This window comes from Staurois parvus, unplaced genomic scaffold (genome assembly GCF_062004578.1).
Source record: "Staurois parvus isolate SC_StPar_1 unplaced genomic scaffold, SC_StPar_1.0 ptg000047l, whole genome shotgun sequence".
NCBI lineage: Eukaryota > Metazoa > Chordata > Amphibia > Anura > Ranidae > Staurois > Staurois parvus.
The window spans coordinates 3,736,021-3,759,349 of NW_028317843.1; the positions used below are offsets into that span (position 1 = coordinate 3,736,021).

Here is a 23,329-nt window from a genome sequence, read left to right on the forward strand (position 1 = left end):
AGTATAACAGCTCCCACTCTTTTTGGAAGGCTTTCTGCAAGATTTTAAAGTGTGTGTCCACTTAGCCCAAAGAGCTGGCTAGTGCCTTTCTACACCAACATTTTCAAACCATGTCTTTATGGAGTTGGCTTTGCACACTGGGGAGTAATCATAGTGGAGGAAAAAAGGGTCTTTCCCAAAATGTGGCCACAAGGTTGAAAGTGTAAAATGTCTTTGTATGCTGTAGTAGCATCAACAGTACCCTTGACTAAAATCACTGAATTCAATAATTTGGAGGGGCAGCCACAAATTTTTGGTTATATAACGTATAAGTTTTACATATATGTTAGTTTTTTGGGGGTAAGGGAGGTGGGTAATTTCTATGCTTACATTGTGTGTTTCGATCACCTTCTTCAGGTTTTGGGCATGGCTCTAGGTAATAATCATTAGCAATAACCTAATTTTAAATAAATTATTTTTACCTGTAAGAGTCCCATCCATATCAGTTAAAACAACTTCATGTTCCCACCGGAATCCTGCCTTGTTTGGTACATTAAAATATTGTATTCCATTAAACCTTGCACTCCATCCTCCACACCTGTCACCACACACTCCAGTAATTGATGTCACTGCAATCGCTGCACAGTTTGGTCTGTCAAAATTCATAAACTTGACTGATGATATCGTCAGTCCTTCATCGAATGGCAGAGTTATGCCCCTAGCTGTGCAATAACTGGAGCCAAGTCCTAGTTCATCAAGATGGCCTACAATGATGGTATTCTTAAGGACAGCTCCATAGGTCTCACCCCATCCACCAACATAATCTGAAATGACTCTCTTCGTTTCTATGCCTGTATCTTCATTATTTACCATGGTGAAGTTATGAAACTGAAGAGCACCTCCATTTACCCATTCAGCCCCTTTCTGACAGTTCCATGTGGTCAGTGATTTGAAAACAGCAGGAGATGGTGTGGAAGAACTGCAAGATCCTGTTACCATGGGAAAATATTCTTGAAATATCCATATGCCAAACCACCCCTGAGAATGGACAGTGTTGTTGTAGAATTCACCAAGTGGCACTCGTTTCTGGCAAATGTTTGAGTCGTAGGATGGACCATCTGGGTGGTCATGCATTCTGTACCAAAAACCAAAATGTGTGCCACCAGCAGCTACATTGTGCCTAATGGTGTTATTGGGATTTGTTACCCAATAACCTGCTGGTGTAACGTCATCGTTCAGTAGACTGGTACTTTGCTGGACAAATACTGCCAAGTTGTACTGAAGCACATTGCCATGTTCTATGCCATCCTCAATGAAGAAGGCTCCTCCCATGATGTCATAAATGACGTTGTGTTCAACAAGAAGATGGTGAGTGTTGTGGATAGTTACTGCTCTGTTGTAGGTCTGGTGGATCCCACAGCCTCGTACATATGACTTAAACTGGACATCACCCATTAAATGCCAGTGAATAGGGTAACGTCCCAACCGGAAAGCTTGACCTGCATGGAAAACCTGAAAGACATACCGTATATTTATTATGTTTTATTTTTCTGTTCTGAGATGTTTATGTTATTAGTAACATTAGTCCACTCATAAAAGATATTTAAAGGTGAACTTGAAGCTGAACTCCGGGATTGTTAGACCTGCTGTGTTGAATGATCCTGCTAGAAACCCAGCATTCGTAGAATGTGTAGTTTGTGTGTTTTTGTTGGTATCTCTTTTTTTAAAACAAAAATTATTGCAAAGAAAACCAGCATTCAATCAGCCACTGCAACCAATGGATGCAGCCCCGTTCAGTGTATTCTGACTGGAGGAGAGTATCCGCTGTCAGGATACAATAGCACAGTCGGGGAGCTCCCTGCATCCATATTGCTTATGTGGATGCAGGAATCTGAGTTTTTTTCTCATTCAGCTCACTGGTTGAAGGAAAAAAAAAAAAAACTCACAGCGTATACAGTACAGAGTTTAAGGGTAGAAATGTACACATATCCCTAATATCCCAGGAACATATCGGTTACCTCCACATACTCTATTCTTCCAATGGACAGCAGCTTGTCAGGCTCTGGTGCATGAAACATTATACATCCGCCAAACTGATCACTTCCTATTGTCTCTCCAGACCTTCCCTGGAAACATGTTTGTGTAGCAAATTCACCTAGAACAAGACATGACACACTTTCAGATGTGTTCAATAAGGCAGTATAAAGAGCAAGAGAGACATGCACAGTTCCAAAACCCATACAATTACCATAACAATTGAATTCCCTGTATTTAGATCATATTAGCAAGTCTATGGATGCTTCTACCTCAGTGGGCACCTCAACCAATTGCAGATGGAAGAGGGAGGTGCCAGAGGTGGAACTATATATAACACACCTCCTAAAGAGCCCCTGGTGAATATAGACCTATTTCCCTCTTAGAGCACACACAGCCAGGCATACAGCATTTTCTGCGCTTTCAGCCTTCTCTGGCTCCAAAGAGACGTCTAGGGATTTCTTTTTGGGGTTTTTTGTGAGCAATGAACTTGGATAAGGTGAGGGAGCATGGGATACCCCAATAAACTGTAGAAGTGAATAACCTGAGGACTCCAATTCTCTGGCTGCACTTGTAGAAAAAGGAATGTCCCACATGACCTCTATGCCGACGGTGATTAGTGTTCCTTTCAGAGATTAAAAGATACACAATCGCCATTCTTAAACACTGGGGTCATTTACTCCCATAGCCACAAGATCATCGGTTGCCTCTTGATGATCTCCACCAGGCTCTTCCTAGTGAGGTAGATGTAGACTCACACCACCATAGGAAAGCTGGACTCTTTCCCACCCCTCTTGGCTTTCTCCAGTGAGCTTCTCCTGACCCAACATGATGCCTAGACTCAATCTTGAGAATGGGGGCTCCTCCTGCAGGACTTGTCAAAGGAACTCTGTCTCTGCTGTTCAGACTAATTATGGACTCTTTCACCACTCACTGGGCATACCTCCTCGAGTCCCATAAATATTTACGATGCATGCCCTGTTCTTCCTCCCACTATGATTCTATAATCCTCTAGAAGACAGGAGGAAGCAATCAGAGCAGCAGCCTGTGAGACACTGAGCAGCCCTAACTAATCAACCCCTAACTCCTCTGATTACAGTGGAGCTAACTACATTTACCCAGCAGCCTATTCTACATTAGAAGGGTGCTTCATCTCCACCCGTGTCAATGATCTCTAGGTGACTCTAGGACTTTATGAAGAGTTAAGTTTAGATACTCCTGGAGATTACAAATTAGTTGAGCCTTTCACTACCAGAGGTCATTGATAACGAGGGCAAATTCTACAACGTTAGCTTCCTTAACTTGTCAATAACACTACACATTTTTATAGTATAGGCTTATAAAGGCACAAAAATGTAGAAAAAATTGTATTTCATAAACATTTGTTTGATCGTCAGATCTATTATTATATTTTTTCAAATATTGTAAATGTAATTGTATCTGATAATAATAATGCTATTAAATAGATGCTCTTGCCAATCCCTCTGAAGGTTTCAGCCTGCATGTGATCACTATATAATAGCTGACTTATATCATAGCTGATGGAGAACAGTTTTGTTTGGTTCCTGATAGTCAGAGGGGACCAGAGCTGTTAGTGACAGCTGGAATTGAGAGCCACCAGCAATGCAAAGTGCTGGCTGGTTGTTAAGGTGAGGACATTTACTAATGTATCTTCAGCACAGGGCATAGCAATAAACAGACTGTGAGGGGAAAAGAGTTTTTAAAAATCTGTCATGTACTGAATAATGTAGGGTTTCACTGCAAAACTACTACATCTAAAAATGCTTGTTGCATGGCAGTCACATTGATAAGGAATTCATTTTACTGACTTTCATTTGCTGCATCCCTAGGGACAGTGGCTCAGAAGTATGAAGGCCACACATGAGCAGATTGTGAGTGTAATCAGGAGTGAAGCAATGAAAGCCACGTATTTCTGTCAGACAGATGCACATAAATCCACTGCTGTCTGCACATGATCTAACCCAACACTCATCATATACCTAAACTTGAGAATTTCTCTAAAAAAAACAGGACAATGCATAAAGAGATGAACATGGCTAAAACAAATGCTATAGAAAACAATAAATTACCTGTAAACCACCAAGTAATTATGTGCTTGTTGGTGAAGGGTAATGCTGCACACCGTGTTCCTGATGTTTATTAATAAATTACCTGTATCAAATCCATCTGGACAGGCTGGTATTGTGTCACTCCATTCTACATTGGTGGAACCTCGAACCAGAATGTTTCTTGTAAGAACACCAACTTCAGCTCTAGCTTCAAAGACTGTTCCATCAGGCAAGGTAACAGATATACCTAAGTGCTGGTACACCAGTGGCTTACTTAGAGTCAGGCTTTTGCCATCCGCAGACATGGATTGTATAGTCATCTTCTCGTTCTGACTTTGGCTATGCCTATTGGGAAAATAATTCTTATATATGGCCACCAGAATGTGATTCTGTCAATGATTTATAAATGCTGTGCAAATTGTTTTATAAATAAAAATCCATATAGAACAGTAGAAATTACTCATATCAAATAAATGTTTCTTTAATATTCCATCTTATTCATGATCCTATTTTCAGTTAACAAACCGTTTTCTTAAGCACAGAGTTACAATAAGTATAGCTAAAGCTATCTATAAATATCTACATTATACTGCCTAAAAGTATTGGGACGCCTGCCTTTACACGCACATGAACTTTAATGGCATCCCAGTCTTAGTCGGTAGGGTTAAATATTGAATTGGCCCACCCTTTACAGCTATAACAGCTTCAACTCTTCTGGGAAGGCTGTCCACAAGGTTTAGGAGTGTGTCTATGGGAATGTTTGAACAGGAAGGGGCCATCCCCAAACTGTTCCCACAAAGTTGGGAGCATGAAATTGTTCAAAATGTCTTGGTATGCTGATGCCTTAAGAGTTCCCTTCACTGGAAATAAGGGGCCAAGCCCAACCCCTGAAAAACAACCCCACACCATAAATCCCCCCTCCACCAAACTTTACACTTGGCACAATGAAGTCAGGCAAGTACTGTTCTCCATTAAACCACCAAATCAAGACATGTGCATCAGATTGCCAGACAGAGTAGCATGATTCGTCACTCCAGAGAACAAGTCTCCACTGTTCTAGAGTCCAGTGGCGACGTGCTTTACACCACTGCATCTGATGCATTGCCTTGCACTTGGTGATGTAAGGTTTGGATGCAGCTGCTCGGTCATGAAAACCCATTCCATAAAGCTCGCTACACACTGTTGTTGTGCTAATCTGAAGGCCACATGAAGTTTGGCGGTCTTTAGCAATTGACTCTGCAGACAGTTGGTGACTTCTGCGCACTGTGCGCTTCAGTATGCGTTGACCCTGCTCTGTCATTTTATGTGGCCTATAACTTGGTAGCTGAGTTGCTGTTGTTCCCAGTTGTTTCCAATTTGCTATAATGCCACTAACGGTTGACTGTGGAATATTTAGTAGCAAGGAAATTTCACACATGGACTTATTGCACAGGTGGCAACCTATCATGATACCACGTTTGAATTCACCGAGCTCCTGAGAGCGACCCGTTCTTTCACAAATGTTTGTAGAAGCACCAATCAATAGGAATTGCAGGCTCATATTTGTGTAGAAAATGACACTTCCAGAAGATCTCCTGCTTCCCCATTAGCTTTCATGTGCTCCTCTCACTGACCTCTACGTCACTACAGGACACTCTAGTGATGTGGAAATTGGCAGGAGGAGCCATTGAGTGCTGCAGAGGACACAATAGACCAACACTTCTAAAACACTTCTGTTTCAGTAAAAACTTGGTGGCAGGAAAGGTAATTACTCACTTTCTTCTTACTCCCTTCACTGAAATCATCATCAATTAGGTACCATTATAGCTTCCAAAAGATATTCATTGCTTAGTTTTGGACCTTGTTCACACAGGCGTACTACAGCATACACCCATGTGAGGGCCGTGTTTACCCACATATGGTTGCACAGGTGCACCATGCATTCACACGCAGGCAAACCCAAATAATTCAACTGAGACACAGTGGCTGCATGGAGACAGCCACTGCTCCCAATTTCACCATTTCATTTGGCAATTTGGCCCTCGTATGGGTGTACTCTGTAGTATCAGGGGTGGACTGACCATTTGGAAACTCAGGCACTGCCCGAGGGCCCGGGATCAGTAGGGGGCCCCATGAGATGCCCCTGGTACCTTTTTCATAGGCTTTTTTGAGTTTGGACAAGGACACAGGGGCCCCATGATCCCCTATTGCCCGGGGACCCCATGAGTTGTCAGTCCGCCCCTGTGTAGTATGCTGTGTGCACGAGGCCTTACCTTACACAAAATAGTTAAAAGCAGAACAGCTGACAGAAAAGCATAAGGATTTTATTGTATTTATTTATATAAATGTAGCAAAGCACAAATATACAAGCTAGCTACATTAGTGCGAGATTTATGTTATTTTTGTGTAATCAAAATGTGAAGTTAATCCTAGTTACTGACAATGTTACTTGCATGCCATTTGACACATTGGGGTAGATTTACTAAAACTGGTCCACTCAGAATCTGGTGCAGCTGTGCATGCTAGCCAATCAGCTTCTAACTTCAAATTGATCAATTAAGCTTTGGTAATAAAACCTGGAAGCTGATTGGTTTCTATGCAGCGCTTCACCAGATTTTGCACTCTCCAGTTTTAGTAAATAAACCCCATTAAGTGTTTTCTTCCACTTTGATTTCAGATTCAATGGAGAAGGGAATCCTGTGAGTTTTTTTTTTAAATACACAGAGCTCCAGTCCTACAGTTGTCATTATAGGATGCCTAACATCTACTGCACGTAAATTGAATAGCACCTTATAAATCTCCATTGGTGTGTGATGTGACTGGTGAAGAATAATGACGCATGTACCTGTGTCCAGTTGATGCAATCACAATTTCATCCCCAGCTTTCCAAGTCACACTATGCTGTAGAAGCAGAGTAGAGCTTCCAGCCTCTGCAGTTTCCGCCAGACGGGTCCAAGTTACCGGCACTGGAATACCTGGAAAACATCAACAGGGGTTGGAATTAGCCTTTGCTGTATTTTTCTGCATATTAAATGTATTAATCACTGCCCTAATATTAAAACAAAAATCCAGTATATTAAGTACTGTAACTACGTCATGCAAAGATATCTTTTATGCTATCCTGTTGATATTGGACTTCTATGCATTTTGTTATATTAGTGAGATCTATTTCAATAAAATGTAATAAAATAAAATGTGACTTACCGTGAAGATCCAAAGTTCCTTGCCTGACAGCCAATGTTTTTGCCCCGTACAAAGGTAGTTCAGGGGAGCGTATTTGTCCATGTAGAGTGATGATAGCTTTGTGCTGGAATGGGGCAGCCTCAGTTCCAATCTAAATATAAACATAAAGCAAACCAAACTTATTATAATCAATCATGTTTAAGTACATGGATCCTCTTATAATGTAGTATCTCTGTGGTCTGCCATACCTGCAAAACACCATTATCTGTGATAAGAATATTCTCAGCCTGGAGCTCAATGTCAGCTTCATCAAATACCAGAGTTCCTCCTGGTGTGAAAAGACAGGTATACATATTAAACTCTACTTACCTAACTGCACCAAAGCAGAATGCACAATATATACTAGTCTAATAAAACACTACCCAATGAAGTACATTACATATTAGCAATCATATGTCAGTCTACTTTACTGTACTACACAACTTGTCAAACTAAAAATATTAGTGAAATAGATGTCTCCTCTGTGGATATTCCTCCCCTCATATGTAACCACTGTATCCTCCAAATGCAGCTGTCAACGGTATGGCTGGCTCTGTGGGTTCAACTCAACAACTACAACCATCAGGGGTGAAGTCACGTGGTGCGTGACAATACGCGTGGGGAGGAGCCGGGTGACATCAGAGCCAGAACACCGTTCAGCTTATTAGGACTTTTCTTCTTGGTGATTACATGATTTGTACTGCGTTTTAATTATGGTTACCATGTGAATGTATATATTTTTAATAAACTACATGAAGTTTTAAGAAGCGTGCTGCACTATGGTTTTCTTTATGGTTGTTGAGTTCCACCCACAGAGCCAGCCAGGATACAGTGATTACATACACAGAGGGGAAACCCCCACTAGAAGGGGAGATGTCTGGTTGACCTGTTTCTTACACAGGTCTATATGAGAAGGTGAGGGTCCCCCTATACCTCATGTTCACTGTGGTGATGATTTGAAGATTTACAGCACTGGGATTGTGGTTTCAGTCACCAGTAGGAAGAGTTCTTTTCTGAAGAGTTCTTTTTCCTTCTTCTGTGTGGACTTTTCACGTTGGAGTTGTTATATATTGCTTGTTACACTTTATGATTTTTTTATATTTATATGATTTGTGAGCAGCAAAGCACTTTTCACTAATATATTCTTTTTTACATGGGATGGACACATACAGTTGCAAGAAAAAGTATGTGAACCCCTTGGGATTACGTGGAGTTTTGCATGAATTGGGCATAAAATGTGCTCTGAACGTCATCTAAGTCACAACAATAGAAGAACACAGTCTGCTGAACATAATACTACACAAACATTAGATGTTGCCATGGTTTAATTGCACATAACATGTAAACATTCACAGTGCAGGGAGGAAAAAGTAGGTGAAGCTGTAGCTTAATGACTTCTCCCAGAGCTAATTGGAGCCAGGAGTGAGACAACCTTGACTCCAATCAGTGTGATGATATTGGATGTGTTGCTGACAGCTGTCCTGCCCTTAAAAAACACACACCTGTTTTGGGTTTACTGGTTTCAAGAAGCACTGTCTGATGTGAACCATGCCTCGCAGAAAAGAGCTCTCAAAAGACCTACAATCAAGAATTGTTGACTTGCATGAAGCTGGAAAGGGTTACAAAAGTATCTCCAAAAGCCTTGATGTTCATGTGTCCACGGTAAGACAGACTGTCTACAAATGGAGAAAGTTTAGCACTGTTGCTACTCTCCCTAGGCGTGGTCGTCCTGTAAAAATGACTGCAAGAGTACAGCGTAGAATGCTGCATGGGGTAAAGAAGAATCCCAGAGTGTCAGCTAAAGACCTACAGAAATCTCTGGCACATGCTAACATTTTTGTTGACACATCTACAATAAGGAAAACATTAAACAAGAATGGAGTACATGGGAGGACACCACGGAGGAAGCCATTGCTGTCCAAAAAGAATATTGCAGCACGTTTGAAGTTTGCAAAAGAGCACCTGGATGTTCCACAGCACTACTGGCAAAATATACTGTGGACAGATGAAACCAAGATTGAGTTGTTTGGGAAGAACACATAACACTATGTGTGGAGAAAAAAAAGCACAGCACACCAACATCAAAACCTCATCCCCACTGTAAAGCATGGTGGAGGGAGCATCATGGTTTGGGGCTGCTTTGCTGCCTCAGGGCCTGGACGGATTGTTGTCATTGATGGGAAAATGAATTCCAGAGTTTATCAAGACATTTTGCAGGAAACCGTACGACCATCTGTCCGCCAACTGAAGCTCCGCAGAGGATGGGTGATGCAACAGGACAATGACCCAAAGCATACAAGTAATTCAACAAAACAATGGCTGCAACAGCACAGAATACGCCTTCTGGAGTGGCCCAGTCAGAGTCCTGACCTCAACCCGATTGAAATGCTGTGGCATGACCTTAAGAGAGCGATTTACACCAGACATCCCAAGAATATTGCTACACTGCAACAGTTTTGTGAAGAGGGGTGGTCCAAAATTACTCCAGATCGTTGTGCAGGTCTGATCTGCAAATACAGGAAATGTTTGGTTGAGGTTATTGCTGCCAAAGGAGGGTCAACCAGTTATTAAGTCCAAAGGTTCACATACTTTTTCCTCCCTGCACTGTGAATGTTTACATGTTATGTGCAATTAAACCATGGCAACATCTAATGTTTGTGTAGTATTATGTTCAGCAGACTGTGTTCTTCTATTGTTGTGACTTAGATGACGTTCAGAGCACATTTTATGCCCAATTGATGCAAAACTCCACGTAATCCCAAGGGGTTCACATACTTTTTCTTGCAACTGTATATCATGTGTTTGCAGCAGCTTGTTATACTTTTTGCTTTGGTTTTTGTTATTTGTTGTTTTTTTTTGTTCACATTTGGCAGCGTACAATTTTTCTCTCATATTTTTCATTAACTTTTCAAACTAAGCTGGGTCCCATCAAGGACTTAACTCCATTCTGTAAGCATCCTGCTCTGATCTATAAGCATACTGTGTATACCCAGATAGCTATTGGTAAAGCATATTTTGAATAGAGTTCCTTGAAATATGGGAGAAGGCTCCGATGCACAATATACCCACTATGACCATACAAAAAATGAAAAGTCTACCGGGACTTAATGAACATTCGAATACTGGCTTGACCCTACCTTGAATCAGTAGCATCTTCAGCACTGGAGTGCTTTGGTCAAGTAGGATAGTCTGTCCTTTAGTGATGATAGCCATTGAACCTTCATCTGGGGGAGATTCTCCTCCCCAGGTGTATATAGAGGACCATACATCGATGTAGAAAAAGTCAGCATTGTCCTGCAACAGACAAACATGAAAATGACATGACTATTGCACCAGAGATAGGCTTGTCCACTCCCCATTACCACCATGACCGTTCCGTACAAACCCCCCTTTCCCCTTAACCAATTATACTTACAAAACACATGACACCAATTTTGGAGTAAATGGCCAACATGGCCTTTTATTAACAACACAAATTTAAATACACCAACCATTCCTTATAACAGAAACCCAAAGAATTGTTGTTGGTCTTCGAAGGTACCCCCAAACAATCCGAAATGCACCTGCGGACAACCATATACACTAGGCCTCCAGCCGCAACCAACCAACTCGGAGACAACCATACTGTCCGCAGTGCAGCACCACCACATTCCAGTTAAACCTTGGTTAACTGGGAATGTCCCCGGGCATCCCATACCACCGATGGGTCCCACACCATTGTTTTTACCTTCCAAGATAAGAACCGCCTCCAAAGACCAACAACCGCCCAGGAACCAACATAACCCCCCTTTACCTGGAGGGACCAATACTCACCAAAAACAGGGAGGGCGGGAGGGAAGCTCACACTCCTGACTTCCAGCTCAACTGACGCTCCCTCACTGAAACCCCCCACCCTAAGGTGCAGGAAACCCCACCTACTCTCAACCTTCCACCAACCAAATACCCCCACTATCAAAACAAACCCTTTGGATCTGCCTTAACCCTTTCTGTTCCTCCTTCCCCACTCTGGACCTAGTCATGTATGCCCTGCGCCATTTCTTCTTTCTTTTTTGCTACGGGCATTTCTTTACACATTAATGTAAACAAAAAAGGAACTTTTAAATCCAACATATTAAACTGCGGAGAGGGGTTTTATAGACTGCCTAGCTCTTCATTGTCTCTTTTTGCAACTAAATCTTTCTGTTCCCCTGTTCTTCACAATTATCCCTCTTTTAAGATCTATCTATCTATCTATCTATCTATCTATCTATCTATCTATCTATCTATCTATCTATCTATCTATCTATCTATCTATCTATCTCAGCCAAAAGCTATTTCTTTTTGGATAGCATAGGGAAGAGTTTGAATGTGTTTTTACGAAGGTCTGTGGCCTGTAGGGGGGGTTTTAACTTCACTTCATTACCAAGTTTCTAAACCTTCAGGTCCCAGTGACATAGCCAGAAAGTCTATGTTCCAGAATGCGCTGTGAGCGCTGTGGTAGTTCATAGATTCAGGATGTACAAGCAAGCAGACACATTGACAGTCTGCAGATGACCTGTATGGCATTGGCGATCTGCTGATCGCTGGTATAATACTTTAGGGGCTCCTAACACAAAAAATAATAAATACACATTTTTTTAGCTGCCAAAATTGTGCATTTATTATTTTTTGTGTAAAAGTGAACTTATCCTTTAACTTTATCTCAGAGTCTAGCCTGTAAACAATAACTTTGCTTCACATATTTTCAAGCACTTGTATATAAGAACAGCAGCAATGCTGCCCATTGAAGCAAGTTAAATGTCCATTTTCCTTTTTTTTTAAATGGTCCATTATTATTCAGTATTATTTCTATGATCATCACATTTTTGTTAGGGCCCACTGCATCAAGGCAGCTTATTTATTGTGAATGCTTATGAAAAATCAAATGTGGACCTTCTTTTTAATGCAGTGCACCATAACACGTCATGCGTGTTATGGTCTGTTGCAGTGGTTTACCACATAGTAATAGTGCATTAGGATGCCATTTGATAGGAAACGCATTGCAATGGACAACATTGTGGTTCCTGCATTACCATTCTTTTGGGTGACGTGGGGTAAAATGTGCTCTTAAAGTTAACAGATCTAAACAAAGTTAACAGTTTAAAACTCATAGCACCAACAATTTATAAGCCCTTCTTGGAACCTTTGACACTTGTTCTGTAAGGTCTATCCATGTATGATGCTAGGAAACCATTTGTATTCTGTATCTGTACAGGATTGTCCCATTCAACTTATGAGCTGCCACCTTCTCTGTTTACTGGTTTAAGAGTGAGGCATGTTATACTGCATTCACTAACACAATGACAACAATAATACAGATTCCATTGCCAAACATCTGGGTATAAAGACATCATCCACTGGTAAATCCTTGGCTCTAGAGAACCCACTTCTGTCCATGACTCCCTTTCCTCTACAGTGCACACATAAGAGCATTGCCATGAATAGTTTTTATTATTTAAAGTAGAACTATAGGAATTGTTTTTTTATAGAGTAAAGGAGGGTTATAATCCCTGTAAGGTTTTTTTTTTACAGCTGTGGCCCATTGGGGAGATTTACCTTCACTTCTTATCCCATAGACAAAACAGGAAGTAAGGGGTAATCCCAGCAAATTAAGGGAATTCCTTGACCAGAACTAGTGTCCGCATTGGAAAATTTCCCCTCTATTACTTTTCTGGGGACAATCCAAAATTTGGGGTTCTCTTTACTTCACTTTCAAAAGGTAACCAGGACAAGTCTAGAGGGTGAATCTTCCTAACAGGGGCACAGACAGCAAAAAAAAACCCTAATAAGTGTTCTAATTCCTCACCACTCTATCCAAAACTAAAAAAAAAAGTTTTGCCTTTAATTATACCTTAATAATAATAATAATTATTATTATCATAATAATACAGGATTTATATAGCACCAAAAGTTTGCTCAGTGCTTTAGAATATAAAGGGAGGCAATACAGCAATGATAAAGTTCAATACATGAGAGTTAGGAGGGCCCTGCTCCGTGGAGCTTACAATCTAAGAGGGAGAATCTTAATAGTGAGTCTATGACGTATTACAGGGTAGTAGGTGTTATTAATAGTAAGGATGTCATAAGATATTGATTCATGTAAAATCTTACCATTAGAGCTACTCCTTGGTCTTCAATGTTCACCCGGACCTTGGCTTTTTCTGAAGGGGAATGGGCTGTGGTAATGCAAACAATCTGTGTGCCGTTAGCTGACTGAACAATGCACGGGGACTGAGCAATTGTGACAGTGACATGGGAGGCATTATTGCTACAAAGAAAAGAAAAATTCTGATCACTAGACATTTCCATTTATTTTACTTTGTGAAAATAACATATTCTGCCTATAACAAATGAACTGTTCATTCTTCCTTTTTCCTGATACTGTTTGATTACCCTCTTTCACCTGTTTCTATGTTCTTCCCTTTGAGGTGTCCTGGGTTTCCCATGGGTGATCTGTCAACCCCTGAGCTTCTGTTTAAACAGACAAAATAGCTGCTGGTCTAATGTTAACCTGATCGTGACACCATAAATCATGTATCTTCTACGATAAGGAAAGTCACAACTTTTAACATTATAATTGATTCAAAGATAATGATCTTACCAATGTAGCACCCTTCTCTACGTAGGCTGCTAGGCTAAATTTAGTTTTTATCAACAATTACAATGGTGGGTAAGACCCGGATGGGTATATATGCCAGGTGAACGCCGTCTGGGAATCTGCACTGGCTTCTGTTTTTCAAGGACAAGCTCATTTCCTCATAGCCAAAAACATTTTGGCACTGAGGAAGAGGGCTTGCCCTTGAAACGTGTAAGCAAGCGCAGATCCCGGATGGTGTTCACCTGGCATATATACCCATCCTGGTCTTACCTACCACTGCGATTGTTGATAGAACATTTTCAAACCGCTGTATTTCTCCTTTGTTTGTGAGTATATTTATGTTTTTAACAGTTGTATTAAACTCCCTTGGAACAATGCACTAGGCCACTGCACCCTCTTTTTTCTTGTTTTCTGCAGTTGGCTTCTGGAATGCCCCAGCCAGTTGAGGGCAGCAAAGCCCTTCTTTCTTTGAGAATACATACACACTAGACTGATACCAACCCTCCATGCTCATGAGCTCTATTTTTGGTATATAGAGTATATATAACTATATAAATTTAGTTTTTGGCCTCACTGTGGTCAGTGGAGCAGTAATTGATTGTTTTTGTCTGGTCAGAGTGTCCAAGCTGGGTGTTTGATTTCTCTCACCTGCTTCTGGGGGAAGCTTCCAGAATACAGGGCAGGGAAATTCAAATATCTGGTTATGAATATTTATCAAGCCTCAGCCAATCCCTGGAAGGGGGCATCCAGAAGGTAGCTGAGGAGGTGATAAATGTTTGGGAGGCCTGTTCAGACTTGTTTTTTCCTCTCCAGGGAGGGTTCCAGGTCTTTTGGGGCTGCTCCCCCTGGGAGATAGATAATGAGGGAAGAAATTGCAGTAGGTGCTGGGCTGAGGGTCTTGAAAAGATTGCTAAAGGATTATTTGTTGGAGGGCATCATCCTGGAATCCTGGCCTAGAGAAGGATCTTTTGTCTCCCTCACTGAGGAAGTACTTGTGAATGCTGAGCCGCAGACAGCTCCTGGGACATTGTGAGTAAAGACTTTGCTGTGGACTCTAGGGTGTGCAAGTGTTAGAAGGGAACTAAGTGCCAGAGGATAATACAGTATATGGACTGGAACTGCTCTTATAGAGTCCTAGATATACTGGCCATCCCCTGCTACATCCAGGGAAGGCTGCTGAGAAAAGATTAATGAGAAGCTGTCCTTTTACTTCTGGTCTTATTTGATGTGTAGCACTACCTCCCTAGGAGTTCCAAAATTTTGGGTCCCCCTATAGTCCTGCACAGCACACACATTTCCCAATCGGACTTGCATCCAAGAGACATTTACCAGTCCTTGAGCTTGTTTAGATGTTTTATTAGGGGATTATGAACTTGGATGCGGTAAGGGATGTATGGGTTGCCCAATGGAACTGGAACTGAAGACAAACACCCTGAAACTATTTACTAGTCTGTACAACAAAAATCTTCATCTGGAGAGCTAGCCAGTCTCTCCCAGTGTACCACCCCAGACTCCCCTCATATCTGGCTGCCTGGAGGAATTCCTAAGTAGGGGATCCAGTGCCTGTCCCTTTAAAACAATAAGACAATCCTGGGTGGCAGCTAATCTGGTTTCCTTCCAGAGTGCTCCTTCCGCTATCAGGCTCATGGAGTGCAGGCCTACTCACTCAGTCGTTCCCTTGTGCTGCTGGTAGGTCGGTGGCTGCTACCAGGTCTTCTAACTGGGCCGCTCCTTCCCTGCCTCACAGGTTGTTCTTTCTCAGGGGGCCATTGAAGTCCTGAGCTTTCCTTCTTTCAAGGTCCTCTGTCTGCAGGTGAGCTCCTCTCTATCTGAGCCCCCTCACAGGCTCCTGCCTCCAGCTTCACATCCTTCTCTTTCTCTCCTGCTCTCACACTCCAACTCTCCTCCAGCTGAGCAGGCTCAGTTACTCTTAAAGTTATCCTGGCCCACTGCCACGCCTCTTGTTGGGGATTTGCCAGGATTCTGTAAGAGTACAGCCTCTCCTCAGATCCACCCACTGCTTCTAGACCTTTCTCCAAAGTTTTAGAACAAGGGGGAAATTCCAGAGGGCTGGTCTGCAGAGCCTCTCAGCTCTGACCACAATTTTACCCTGCTAACTATTGCACCCAGGCTGCTACTCAACCCTCCTGACTAACAACTGAGTTAGAGCTCCCCAAGCTAACTAGGGGGGTGCTACAGGTGTATCCTGATCCCTGAGCCCCTCTCCTGTTCAGCAAAAAATGTGTTATTCAGCAAACAAAATTCTAAAAATACATCCCCTAGACCAGGGGTGGGCAAACTGCGGATTTCCAGCTGTTGTGGAACTACATTTCCCATGAGGCATTACAACATTACAAAACTGACAGTTACAGCTATGACTTGCAAAGGCATGATGGAACTTGTAGTCCTGCAACAGCTGGAAAGCCGCAGTTTGCCCACCACTGCCTTAGACTGAGCCCATATTGTCAGAGTGCAATGAACCATGCTTGCAACTTGCAGCCTCTGTACTAGTATTAAGGCACAGGGAGCATGATGGTGTAGCATTCACCCCAGGAGGGGCTGTGAAGTTTAATTTGAGCACTATGCATGGGACACGTCCAATCACTGAGGGCCCAGAGTGCTGTACTTTGTGTATGAATAATGGTCTGCTTATCCAGCATGCTGCTTAAATATAGCAGCTTCTTAAAGTTTTAGGGCCCATGCACCCGGCTGATTAGTGCTGTACACCACCTGGATCAGTGTATTGTTGCAGCAGGTATTTCCAATCAGCTGTGGAAAGAAATCTCATACAAATCAAGGACAGGCAGACACTGTCAGCCATTTACATGTATTCACACATGGAGTGATTACCTGCTGTGGATGGGTGCACTATCTTGTGTTTGACCAAGCTTACCTCCTGACTCCAGATCTCCTGTAGCTTCTGCCTTCCTATTCAGTATTGCTCCTACTCAGTTGTTGCTAGCCCTGGTTCGTCTTCCTGCTCGACCTGCCAGAACCCTGCACAAGTTACACTATGAGCATCCTAGCAGTCCTCCAAAACTGTCATCAGACCACCCACTGTATCAGCCCCCCCATGCAGGCATCACACCACTCCTTGTCCTGTTACACCCTATCACTAGCTCCAGGTGGTATTGGACAGGAGGTGTAAGAGAAGCCATCTTGTCAGCTCGGCCTCTACCAGATGACACTGCTGAATTGAACTTATAATTCTTGGCTTGGTAAACAGTGGAAAACTTTAATTAGCAGAAAGCAGCTTGCAGTGATGGCCATTAGAAAGTATTACAAGTATAATTCATACCCAAACTGAGATCCAGTGATGGTGAGTCTGGTCCCCCCGGCGGTTCCTCCTCTCTTGGGGGCAACATCGTATATAAGAGGGGTTAGCGCAGTAGAGTAGGTAAAAGAGTTTTTGATCCAGACAGTACTGTTTATGTTATTCACACCAACATCACAGATCTGAGAAGTAGCGTTTGTATCTGAAAAAAAAGACATAAAAAAATAACCTCGTTGTTTATCACTTCTCTGTGTATTTTATCATCATATTGCATATTGACAACTTTTTGATACAATATCAGAGATATTTAAACCTGTTCTAAGAAAGTACAGAGGCTTTTGTTCCTATCTCTATTCCTGTAAATGACAGTAGACTGGCTGCCATAGTGTTCCAATGGCTTTCTGAGCCACTGACCTAAAACACCTATGCAGTTCTGAAGCTTTGAATTCCTAATGTGCATGCTTGTTTGCATGCTTTATTTTTGCCTGGTGATCCTGCCAGTGCACACGTTCTGTCAAAGGGTGACCACGCTTACTCACTGCACTGTCACCCTAGAACAGAAAGTGTGTTAGAACTACAGAGCACTTCTGCCATAACATAGAAGGAGGGGTTCTGTAGTCCATAACATATCTGAAATATATTATCTATATGAAATATCTGAGTGCGGAAGCGGCCAAGAGTGCAGGACGTTTTCAGACCAGAAGATTTCTGGAAGATTCAACAGGTATTTTTGCACTTATCCAAGAGATATAACAAAACACATTTTTTAAAAGTTCAAGAGGTAGCAAATAAGCTCCTTCAGCATTAGGCATTACATATTATTTAAACTTGTGAGACATCTGTATTAAAATTCTTCACATTAAAAAGGCAAATATCAGATTACAGTACAACTGTGATGTTGAATGAACAAGTTTAGTGTAGTCCAGTTGTGTCTAATTTATTAAACTCCACAGTGGTAAACTTACCTAGTTTATCATTTGCTTATGTACAATCACTGGCCACGTTATTAGGTACACCTGTTCAATTGCTTGGCAACACAAATTGCTAATCAGCCAATCACATGGCAGCAGCTCAATGCATTTAGGCATGTAGATGTGGTGAAGACGACTTGCTGAAGTTCAAACCGAGCATCAGAATGGGGAAGAAAGGGGATTTAAGTGACTTTCAAATTGGCATGGTTGTTGGTGCCAGATGGGCTGGTCTGAGTATTTAAAAAACTTCTGATCTACTGGGATTTTCATGTACAATCATCTCTAGGGTTTACAGAGAATGGTCCAAAAAAGAGAAACTATCCAGTGAGTGGCAGTTGTGTGAAGGAAAATGCCTTGCTGATGTCAGAGGAGAATGGGCAGACTCGAGGTGATAGAAAGGCAACAGTATGTGAATATGGACCAAAATCTCTCAGGAATGTTTCCAACACCTTGTTGAATCTATGCCATGAAGAATTAAGGCAGTTGTGAAGGAAAAGGGGGTTCAACTGGGTACTAGCAAGGTGTACCTAATAAAGTGGCCAGTGAGTGTGTATAGATAATAGAGATAATTAGAGATAATAAGGGAGATTTAACAAAACTGGTGCGCTCAGAATCTGGAGCAGCTGTGCATGGTAGTTAATCAGCTTCTAACTTCAGTTTGTTCAGTTAAGCTTTGCCAATAAAACCTGGAAGCTGATTGGTTTCTATGCAGAGCTACACCAGATTTTGCACTCTCCAGTTTTAGTAAATAACCCCCATATTTTGTATTCTTTATAATTATATACATGTTCATCTATTTATGGGTGTTTTTTTCTTTTACTTTTATCTCTTTCATTTTTTAAAAACTATATTATTGTTTAATTATATAATCACATTTTTAGATGATGTTGGTCTTATTTTTACTGATAATCTCATTTATGCTTCATGTGATTTATAGCCCTGAAGAAGGGGGTGTATTTTATTCATGAAATGTGTTGGCATCTTTGTGAACAATTTCAAATAAATGGATCTATGCAGCGGTGCATATTTCCCTTGTGCTGCCCTAAGCAACACAAAAATCGGGGTGCCCCCCACCCCACCAGCACCCCGAGAGGAAAGCATGCTCCTGCTGGAGGGCAGGAGAACCGGTCCTGAGTGCAGGGGCAGGTGTGGAGAACCTGCAGGAAAGCTGGCGGGGGAATCAGGGAGCTCAGATGAGCTTGTTGGGGAAGACACTGCCTTATAACAGCAGGGGGCAGCGCCGCTCCCCTGAAAATTGCCTTGTTTGCCTTGCTGTAAACACGCCACTGGATCTATGTTAAATGTTTGCCTCTCCAAATCTTATTTGGCACACATCATCTTTTTTTTTTACATGCCAACTGTTAACAAAATATTGTAGTAATAAGCATTACTCCACAAAATGATTTTCAAACTTAATATGGTTTACTGTCTTTTAGGATATGAGAAATATTGAGAAAAATATTGTTGCATACACAAATATGTTAATAATCATTTTATGAAGTATGGCATATCATCTGTAAGACTGAATAACACGTAAGCATTTCTAATATGCTCTGCTGATCTTTTTCAGTGAAGTTGTAGGTGTGATGTGTTCAGCTGGTTGATTTGTTGAGTAGTTCAGTCACTTACTATTATTCAAAGGCAATTCACAGAGAAGGAAGCTTGCATTAGTTCTCACTTGGTCTATATTGCACTCAGAGCTGCAGACGAGGACCTTGGATAGCATCTTATCATACCCAGAGCCAGCAATAGTGAGTATCAATCCACCACCAAAGCTTCCTAAACAGAATAAAGAAATAAATAATTGGCTGCATAATAATTTCATAATAATAAATACTAATCAAAAATTAATTTCATAATAAATAAATGCTACTCAAAAATGTGCTTTGTGAATGTCTGAGCATTTGCACAAAAGTCATGAAAATTACCAGTATTGTTTGTCATATGTGTATGTCTGAGTATGTCGTATGGCAAGCCAGGAAAAGGGGGGAGAATGTGCAGCCCCCCTCCTAAACCACACCAGGCCACATGCTCCCAACATTAGCAGGATACCTTGCCAGGGAAGACCTCCCTAGAAAAGCACCTCATACCCATGTTGATAAGGACAAGGGTCTCTTCCCTATAATACTAGGCTAGGGATTGTTGGGGTCTGTGGGTGGAAAGCTATAAGGTTAACCCCAGATACCACCCCCCCTTATGTGAATGAGTATGGAGTACCCCTAGTCATTCACAAAAGGGAGGTAAAAAAACACACCACACACAGTTTTTTTTAAAAAGTCCATTCATTAAAAAAAAACACAATGTGAATCCACTGTTAATTATGTCTCAAGCAGTGCAGATCAATATTAATTCCAATAGATGTAGGTAGGACATCAGTCACACGAAAGACTTCTTGCTTCCCTCCTTGCCTCTCCCTTCTGCTTGCTTTTTAACAAATTTCTTCCCCTGGATGCCTAGCTTCAACCCACAACCGCCACTCCTTCCCATCACCCTTCTCCTTTAGTTATTTTGTTGGTTTTGGTTTTTTGGGTTTCTCAACGAAACCCCTGTTTGTCGACTGCTCACACTAAGTGATGGCATTTACCCTTGTAGGATTTCACGGGGGCTCCTCTAACTCAAGGTGTATTCAAACTCTACTGTCAACAAATATTTTCTTACATGGACAAGAAAGTCCTCGTACTCTTGTGATGTACACATTATTGTCTTGAAGAAAATGCAAACAAAAACATATTGAACCATAATAATCACAGTGAACGACTCCCACATAGAAGACAAGTGCCACTGACACGTCCAATCCTGTCACTTCACTCCAACTGAACAACATCTCCTAGTCCCTGCCACTGCATTGTAAACAAAAGAGAGGGGTCTCCCGAGTGACTTATTGACCGTATATGGACATGATCATAGAGAAGTTGGTCATCGACATCATGGGGATCCTCAGGTTTCAAGACTTAAGGAAGAAGCATCAACAGTCTTTGATATGCTGATGACACTATGCTAATAGCCGAAAATGTAGAGGACCTCAAGAGCCTCATATTGAAAGTTAAAAAAGAGAGTGAAAAGATGAGATTTCAGGTAAAACTAGGGTTTTACCAACAAGGTAGTAGACAGACTGTGCTTCCTTCAATTAGTGACAATAAAAAAATCCACAGACAAGAAATACAACACTGACTGGAACTTGAAAGAGCAAGAATAAGAGACCTAGAAAACATTTTCAAAAGATTGATCTGTCTATAAGAATGAAGATTAGATTTGTCCAGGCTATGGTCTTTATGTCACTCTGTGTTAGCAAAGAATTCTAAGAATATTGGAGAGAGTAAGGAAAGCAAATAGATTCTTTCACTAGAAGCCTTGATGACTAGACTGAAGATGTCTGGATATATTAGAAGAATCAGCTGACTGTAAAAGACAGAATTGAAAGAGAGGACAACCAGCTTTACTTAGGATGGATGGATTGATCGATACAGTAACAAAGTTTGAACCATACACAAGTTGCAGAGACATAGGACCCAAATCGCTTTGAAGAATCACTATCAATGTAGTCTCCAGGAGTTGAAATTGACTTTTCATCATCAGAATAAAAATAACGTGACCTCAGTAACTCTAGCCCCAGCCTTAGAACTTCCTAGGTCTCTCCAGCAGCCCCCAACTGCTCATGGCACTCACCTTGGTTTGGAGAGATGCTAGTCATACTCAGTTCATATGTAAATGCTGCGCTGGATCTTGCAAAGCCTTTCTTATTCTGTAGCAATATTGGGAATGTTCCTCCCCAGTGGTCTGTCACTGTGCAGTTCAGTAAAGTATCTGATATGAAGTTGATGATACATGTGGCATTTCCAATAGTCACTGTAACATTTGTGGCATCAGAACCAAACCGTGTGCCATAAACAGAGATGGTGGTTCCTGATGGCCCTGTTAGTAAATAAGACATTTGAAAGAGCTTTAGATATTTGCATTGGTTGTACAATAGATATACAGTTATGAACTGTTCATTGATGAGGGCAATTTACAAAACATAATGGATCAGAACCAAGGGTTTCGTTATATGGAAATTTTGTTGCAGATTTTTTTACAGTGACAGTAGGCTCCATTCCCATCTGAGCAATCCATGAAAGTGTGCAAAAGCCAAAACCATGTATCAGACTTCCAGTACCATTCATTGCTAATGGAACCTCAAAAACGGGAAGCAAAGGTGCATTTTCATGCGCATCAAAACACATAAAAAACACACCAAAACAAGCAGTTAAAAAGGCACAAAGCTTGAAGCTTGGAAAGGCGCAGGAGCTTCTTTGGCACATTTTGGCTCCCTGTGTGTAGCGATAAAAAAATGTGCCAAATGCATGTTCACACACAATATGCTAGGTATGAGCTTAGCATGAGTTCTTATTATTAATTAGTTGGCTCATTACATTTTATCTTTTCTAGCTTCATTTTAGGCAGAAATAAAAATACATCACGTAATGTGTTTGTAAAAAAATAAATCATTGAATGTATTTTTAAATGTATCTTTAAAGCAAATCTGTACTTTGCCCATTAGGAGCAAAACAACTGGACCTCTTTATAGCAGAATTAAACTACATCTGAGCACCACACCCTGAAAATGCTATTTAATTCATTTTAAATATTCAAAGCAAACTCATCCATCCATCCATGTCTCCATGCATTATTTTGTTGAGAAATCACTTTTAACCTCTTGCCGCCCGGCCAATGCCCGATTGGTGGCCGGCAAAATCCCTCAGCATTCCGGGTGATCTGTCACCAGCCGTGTACCTCGGACACGGCCGATGACAGATCTGAGTACCAGCCCCGTTGCCGGTACCATGTGACCTGCTGTGACCAATCACAGCAGGTCACATAACAGTTGTATACAATGGATGGCCTCATTCATGCCATCCATTGTATGCTACTGTGTCTAGCTGTGAATGGTCACAGCGATCACATGCACAAGCTGGGCCAATCACAGCCCAGCTGTTTCATGTGATTAGCCGTGGCCAAATCACAGCTATAAATCTTTAAAAAAAAAGAACAAAAATGTAATAAAAAATTAAAAATAATAAAAAAAATTAAAAACAAATTATATATTTTTTTTTTCATACTGTCACCAGTCAGTGTCCCTGATCACCGCCATGCCAGTTATATGATGACGCTGTACTGCACTGGTGGCAGTATGTAAAAAAAAAATAGT

The 23,329-nt window shown here is 41.4% G+C and overlaps 1 protein-coding gene across 1 annotated transcript in view; it reads right to left on the minus strand.

Moving 5' to 3' along the window:
* LOC149470394 (fibrocystin-L-like) overlaps positions 1 to 23,329 on the minus strand; it is a 209,947-nt gene that overhangs the window by 66,348 nt on the left and 120,270 nt on the right. The window contains exons 39-49 of the mRNA XM_089664463.1: positions 21,811 to 22,056; positions 19,774 to 19,923; positions 17,198 to 17,375; positions 13,413 to 13,569; positions 10,421 to 10,577; positions 7,493 to 7,572; positions 7,266 to 7,395; positions 6,907 to 7,036; positions 4,186 to 4,427; positions 1,998 to 2,134; positions 462 to 1,491 (exon numbers count right to left, since the gene is read on the minus strand). Coding sequence (XP_089520589.1) covers positions 462 to 1,491; positions 1,998 to 2,134; positions 4,186 to 4,427; positions 6,907 to 7,036; positions 7,266 to 7,395; positions 7,493 to 7,572; positions 10,421 to 10,577; positions 13,413 to 13,569; positions 17,198 to 17,375; positions 19,774 to 19,923; positions 21,811 to 22,056 — 2,637 coding nt within the window. The remainder of the gene's footprint in view (positions 1 to 461; positions 1,492 to 1,997; positions 2,135 to 4,185; positions 4,428 to 6,906; positions 7,037 to 7,265; positions 7,396 to 7,492; positions 7,573 to 10,420; positions 10,578 to 13,412; positions 13,570 to 17,197; positions 17,376 to 19,773; positions 19,924 to 21,810; positions 22,057 to 23,329) is intronic.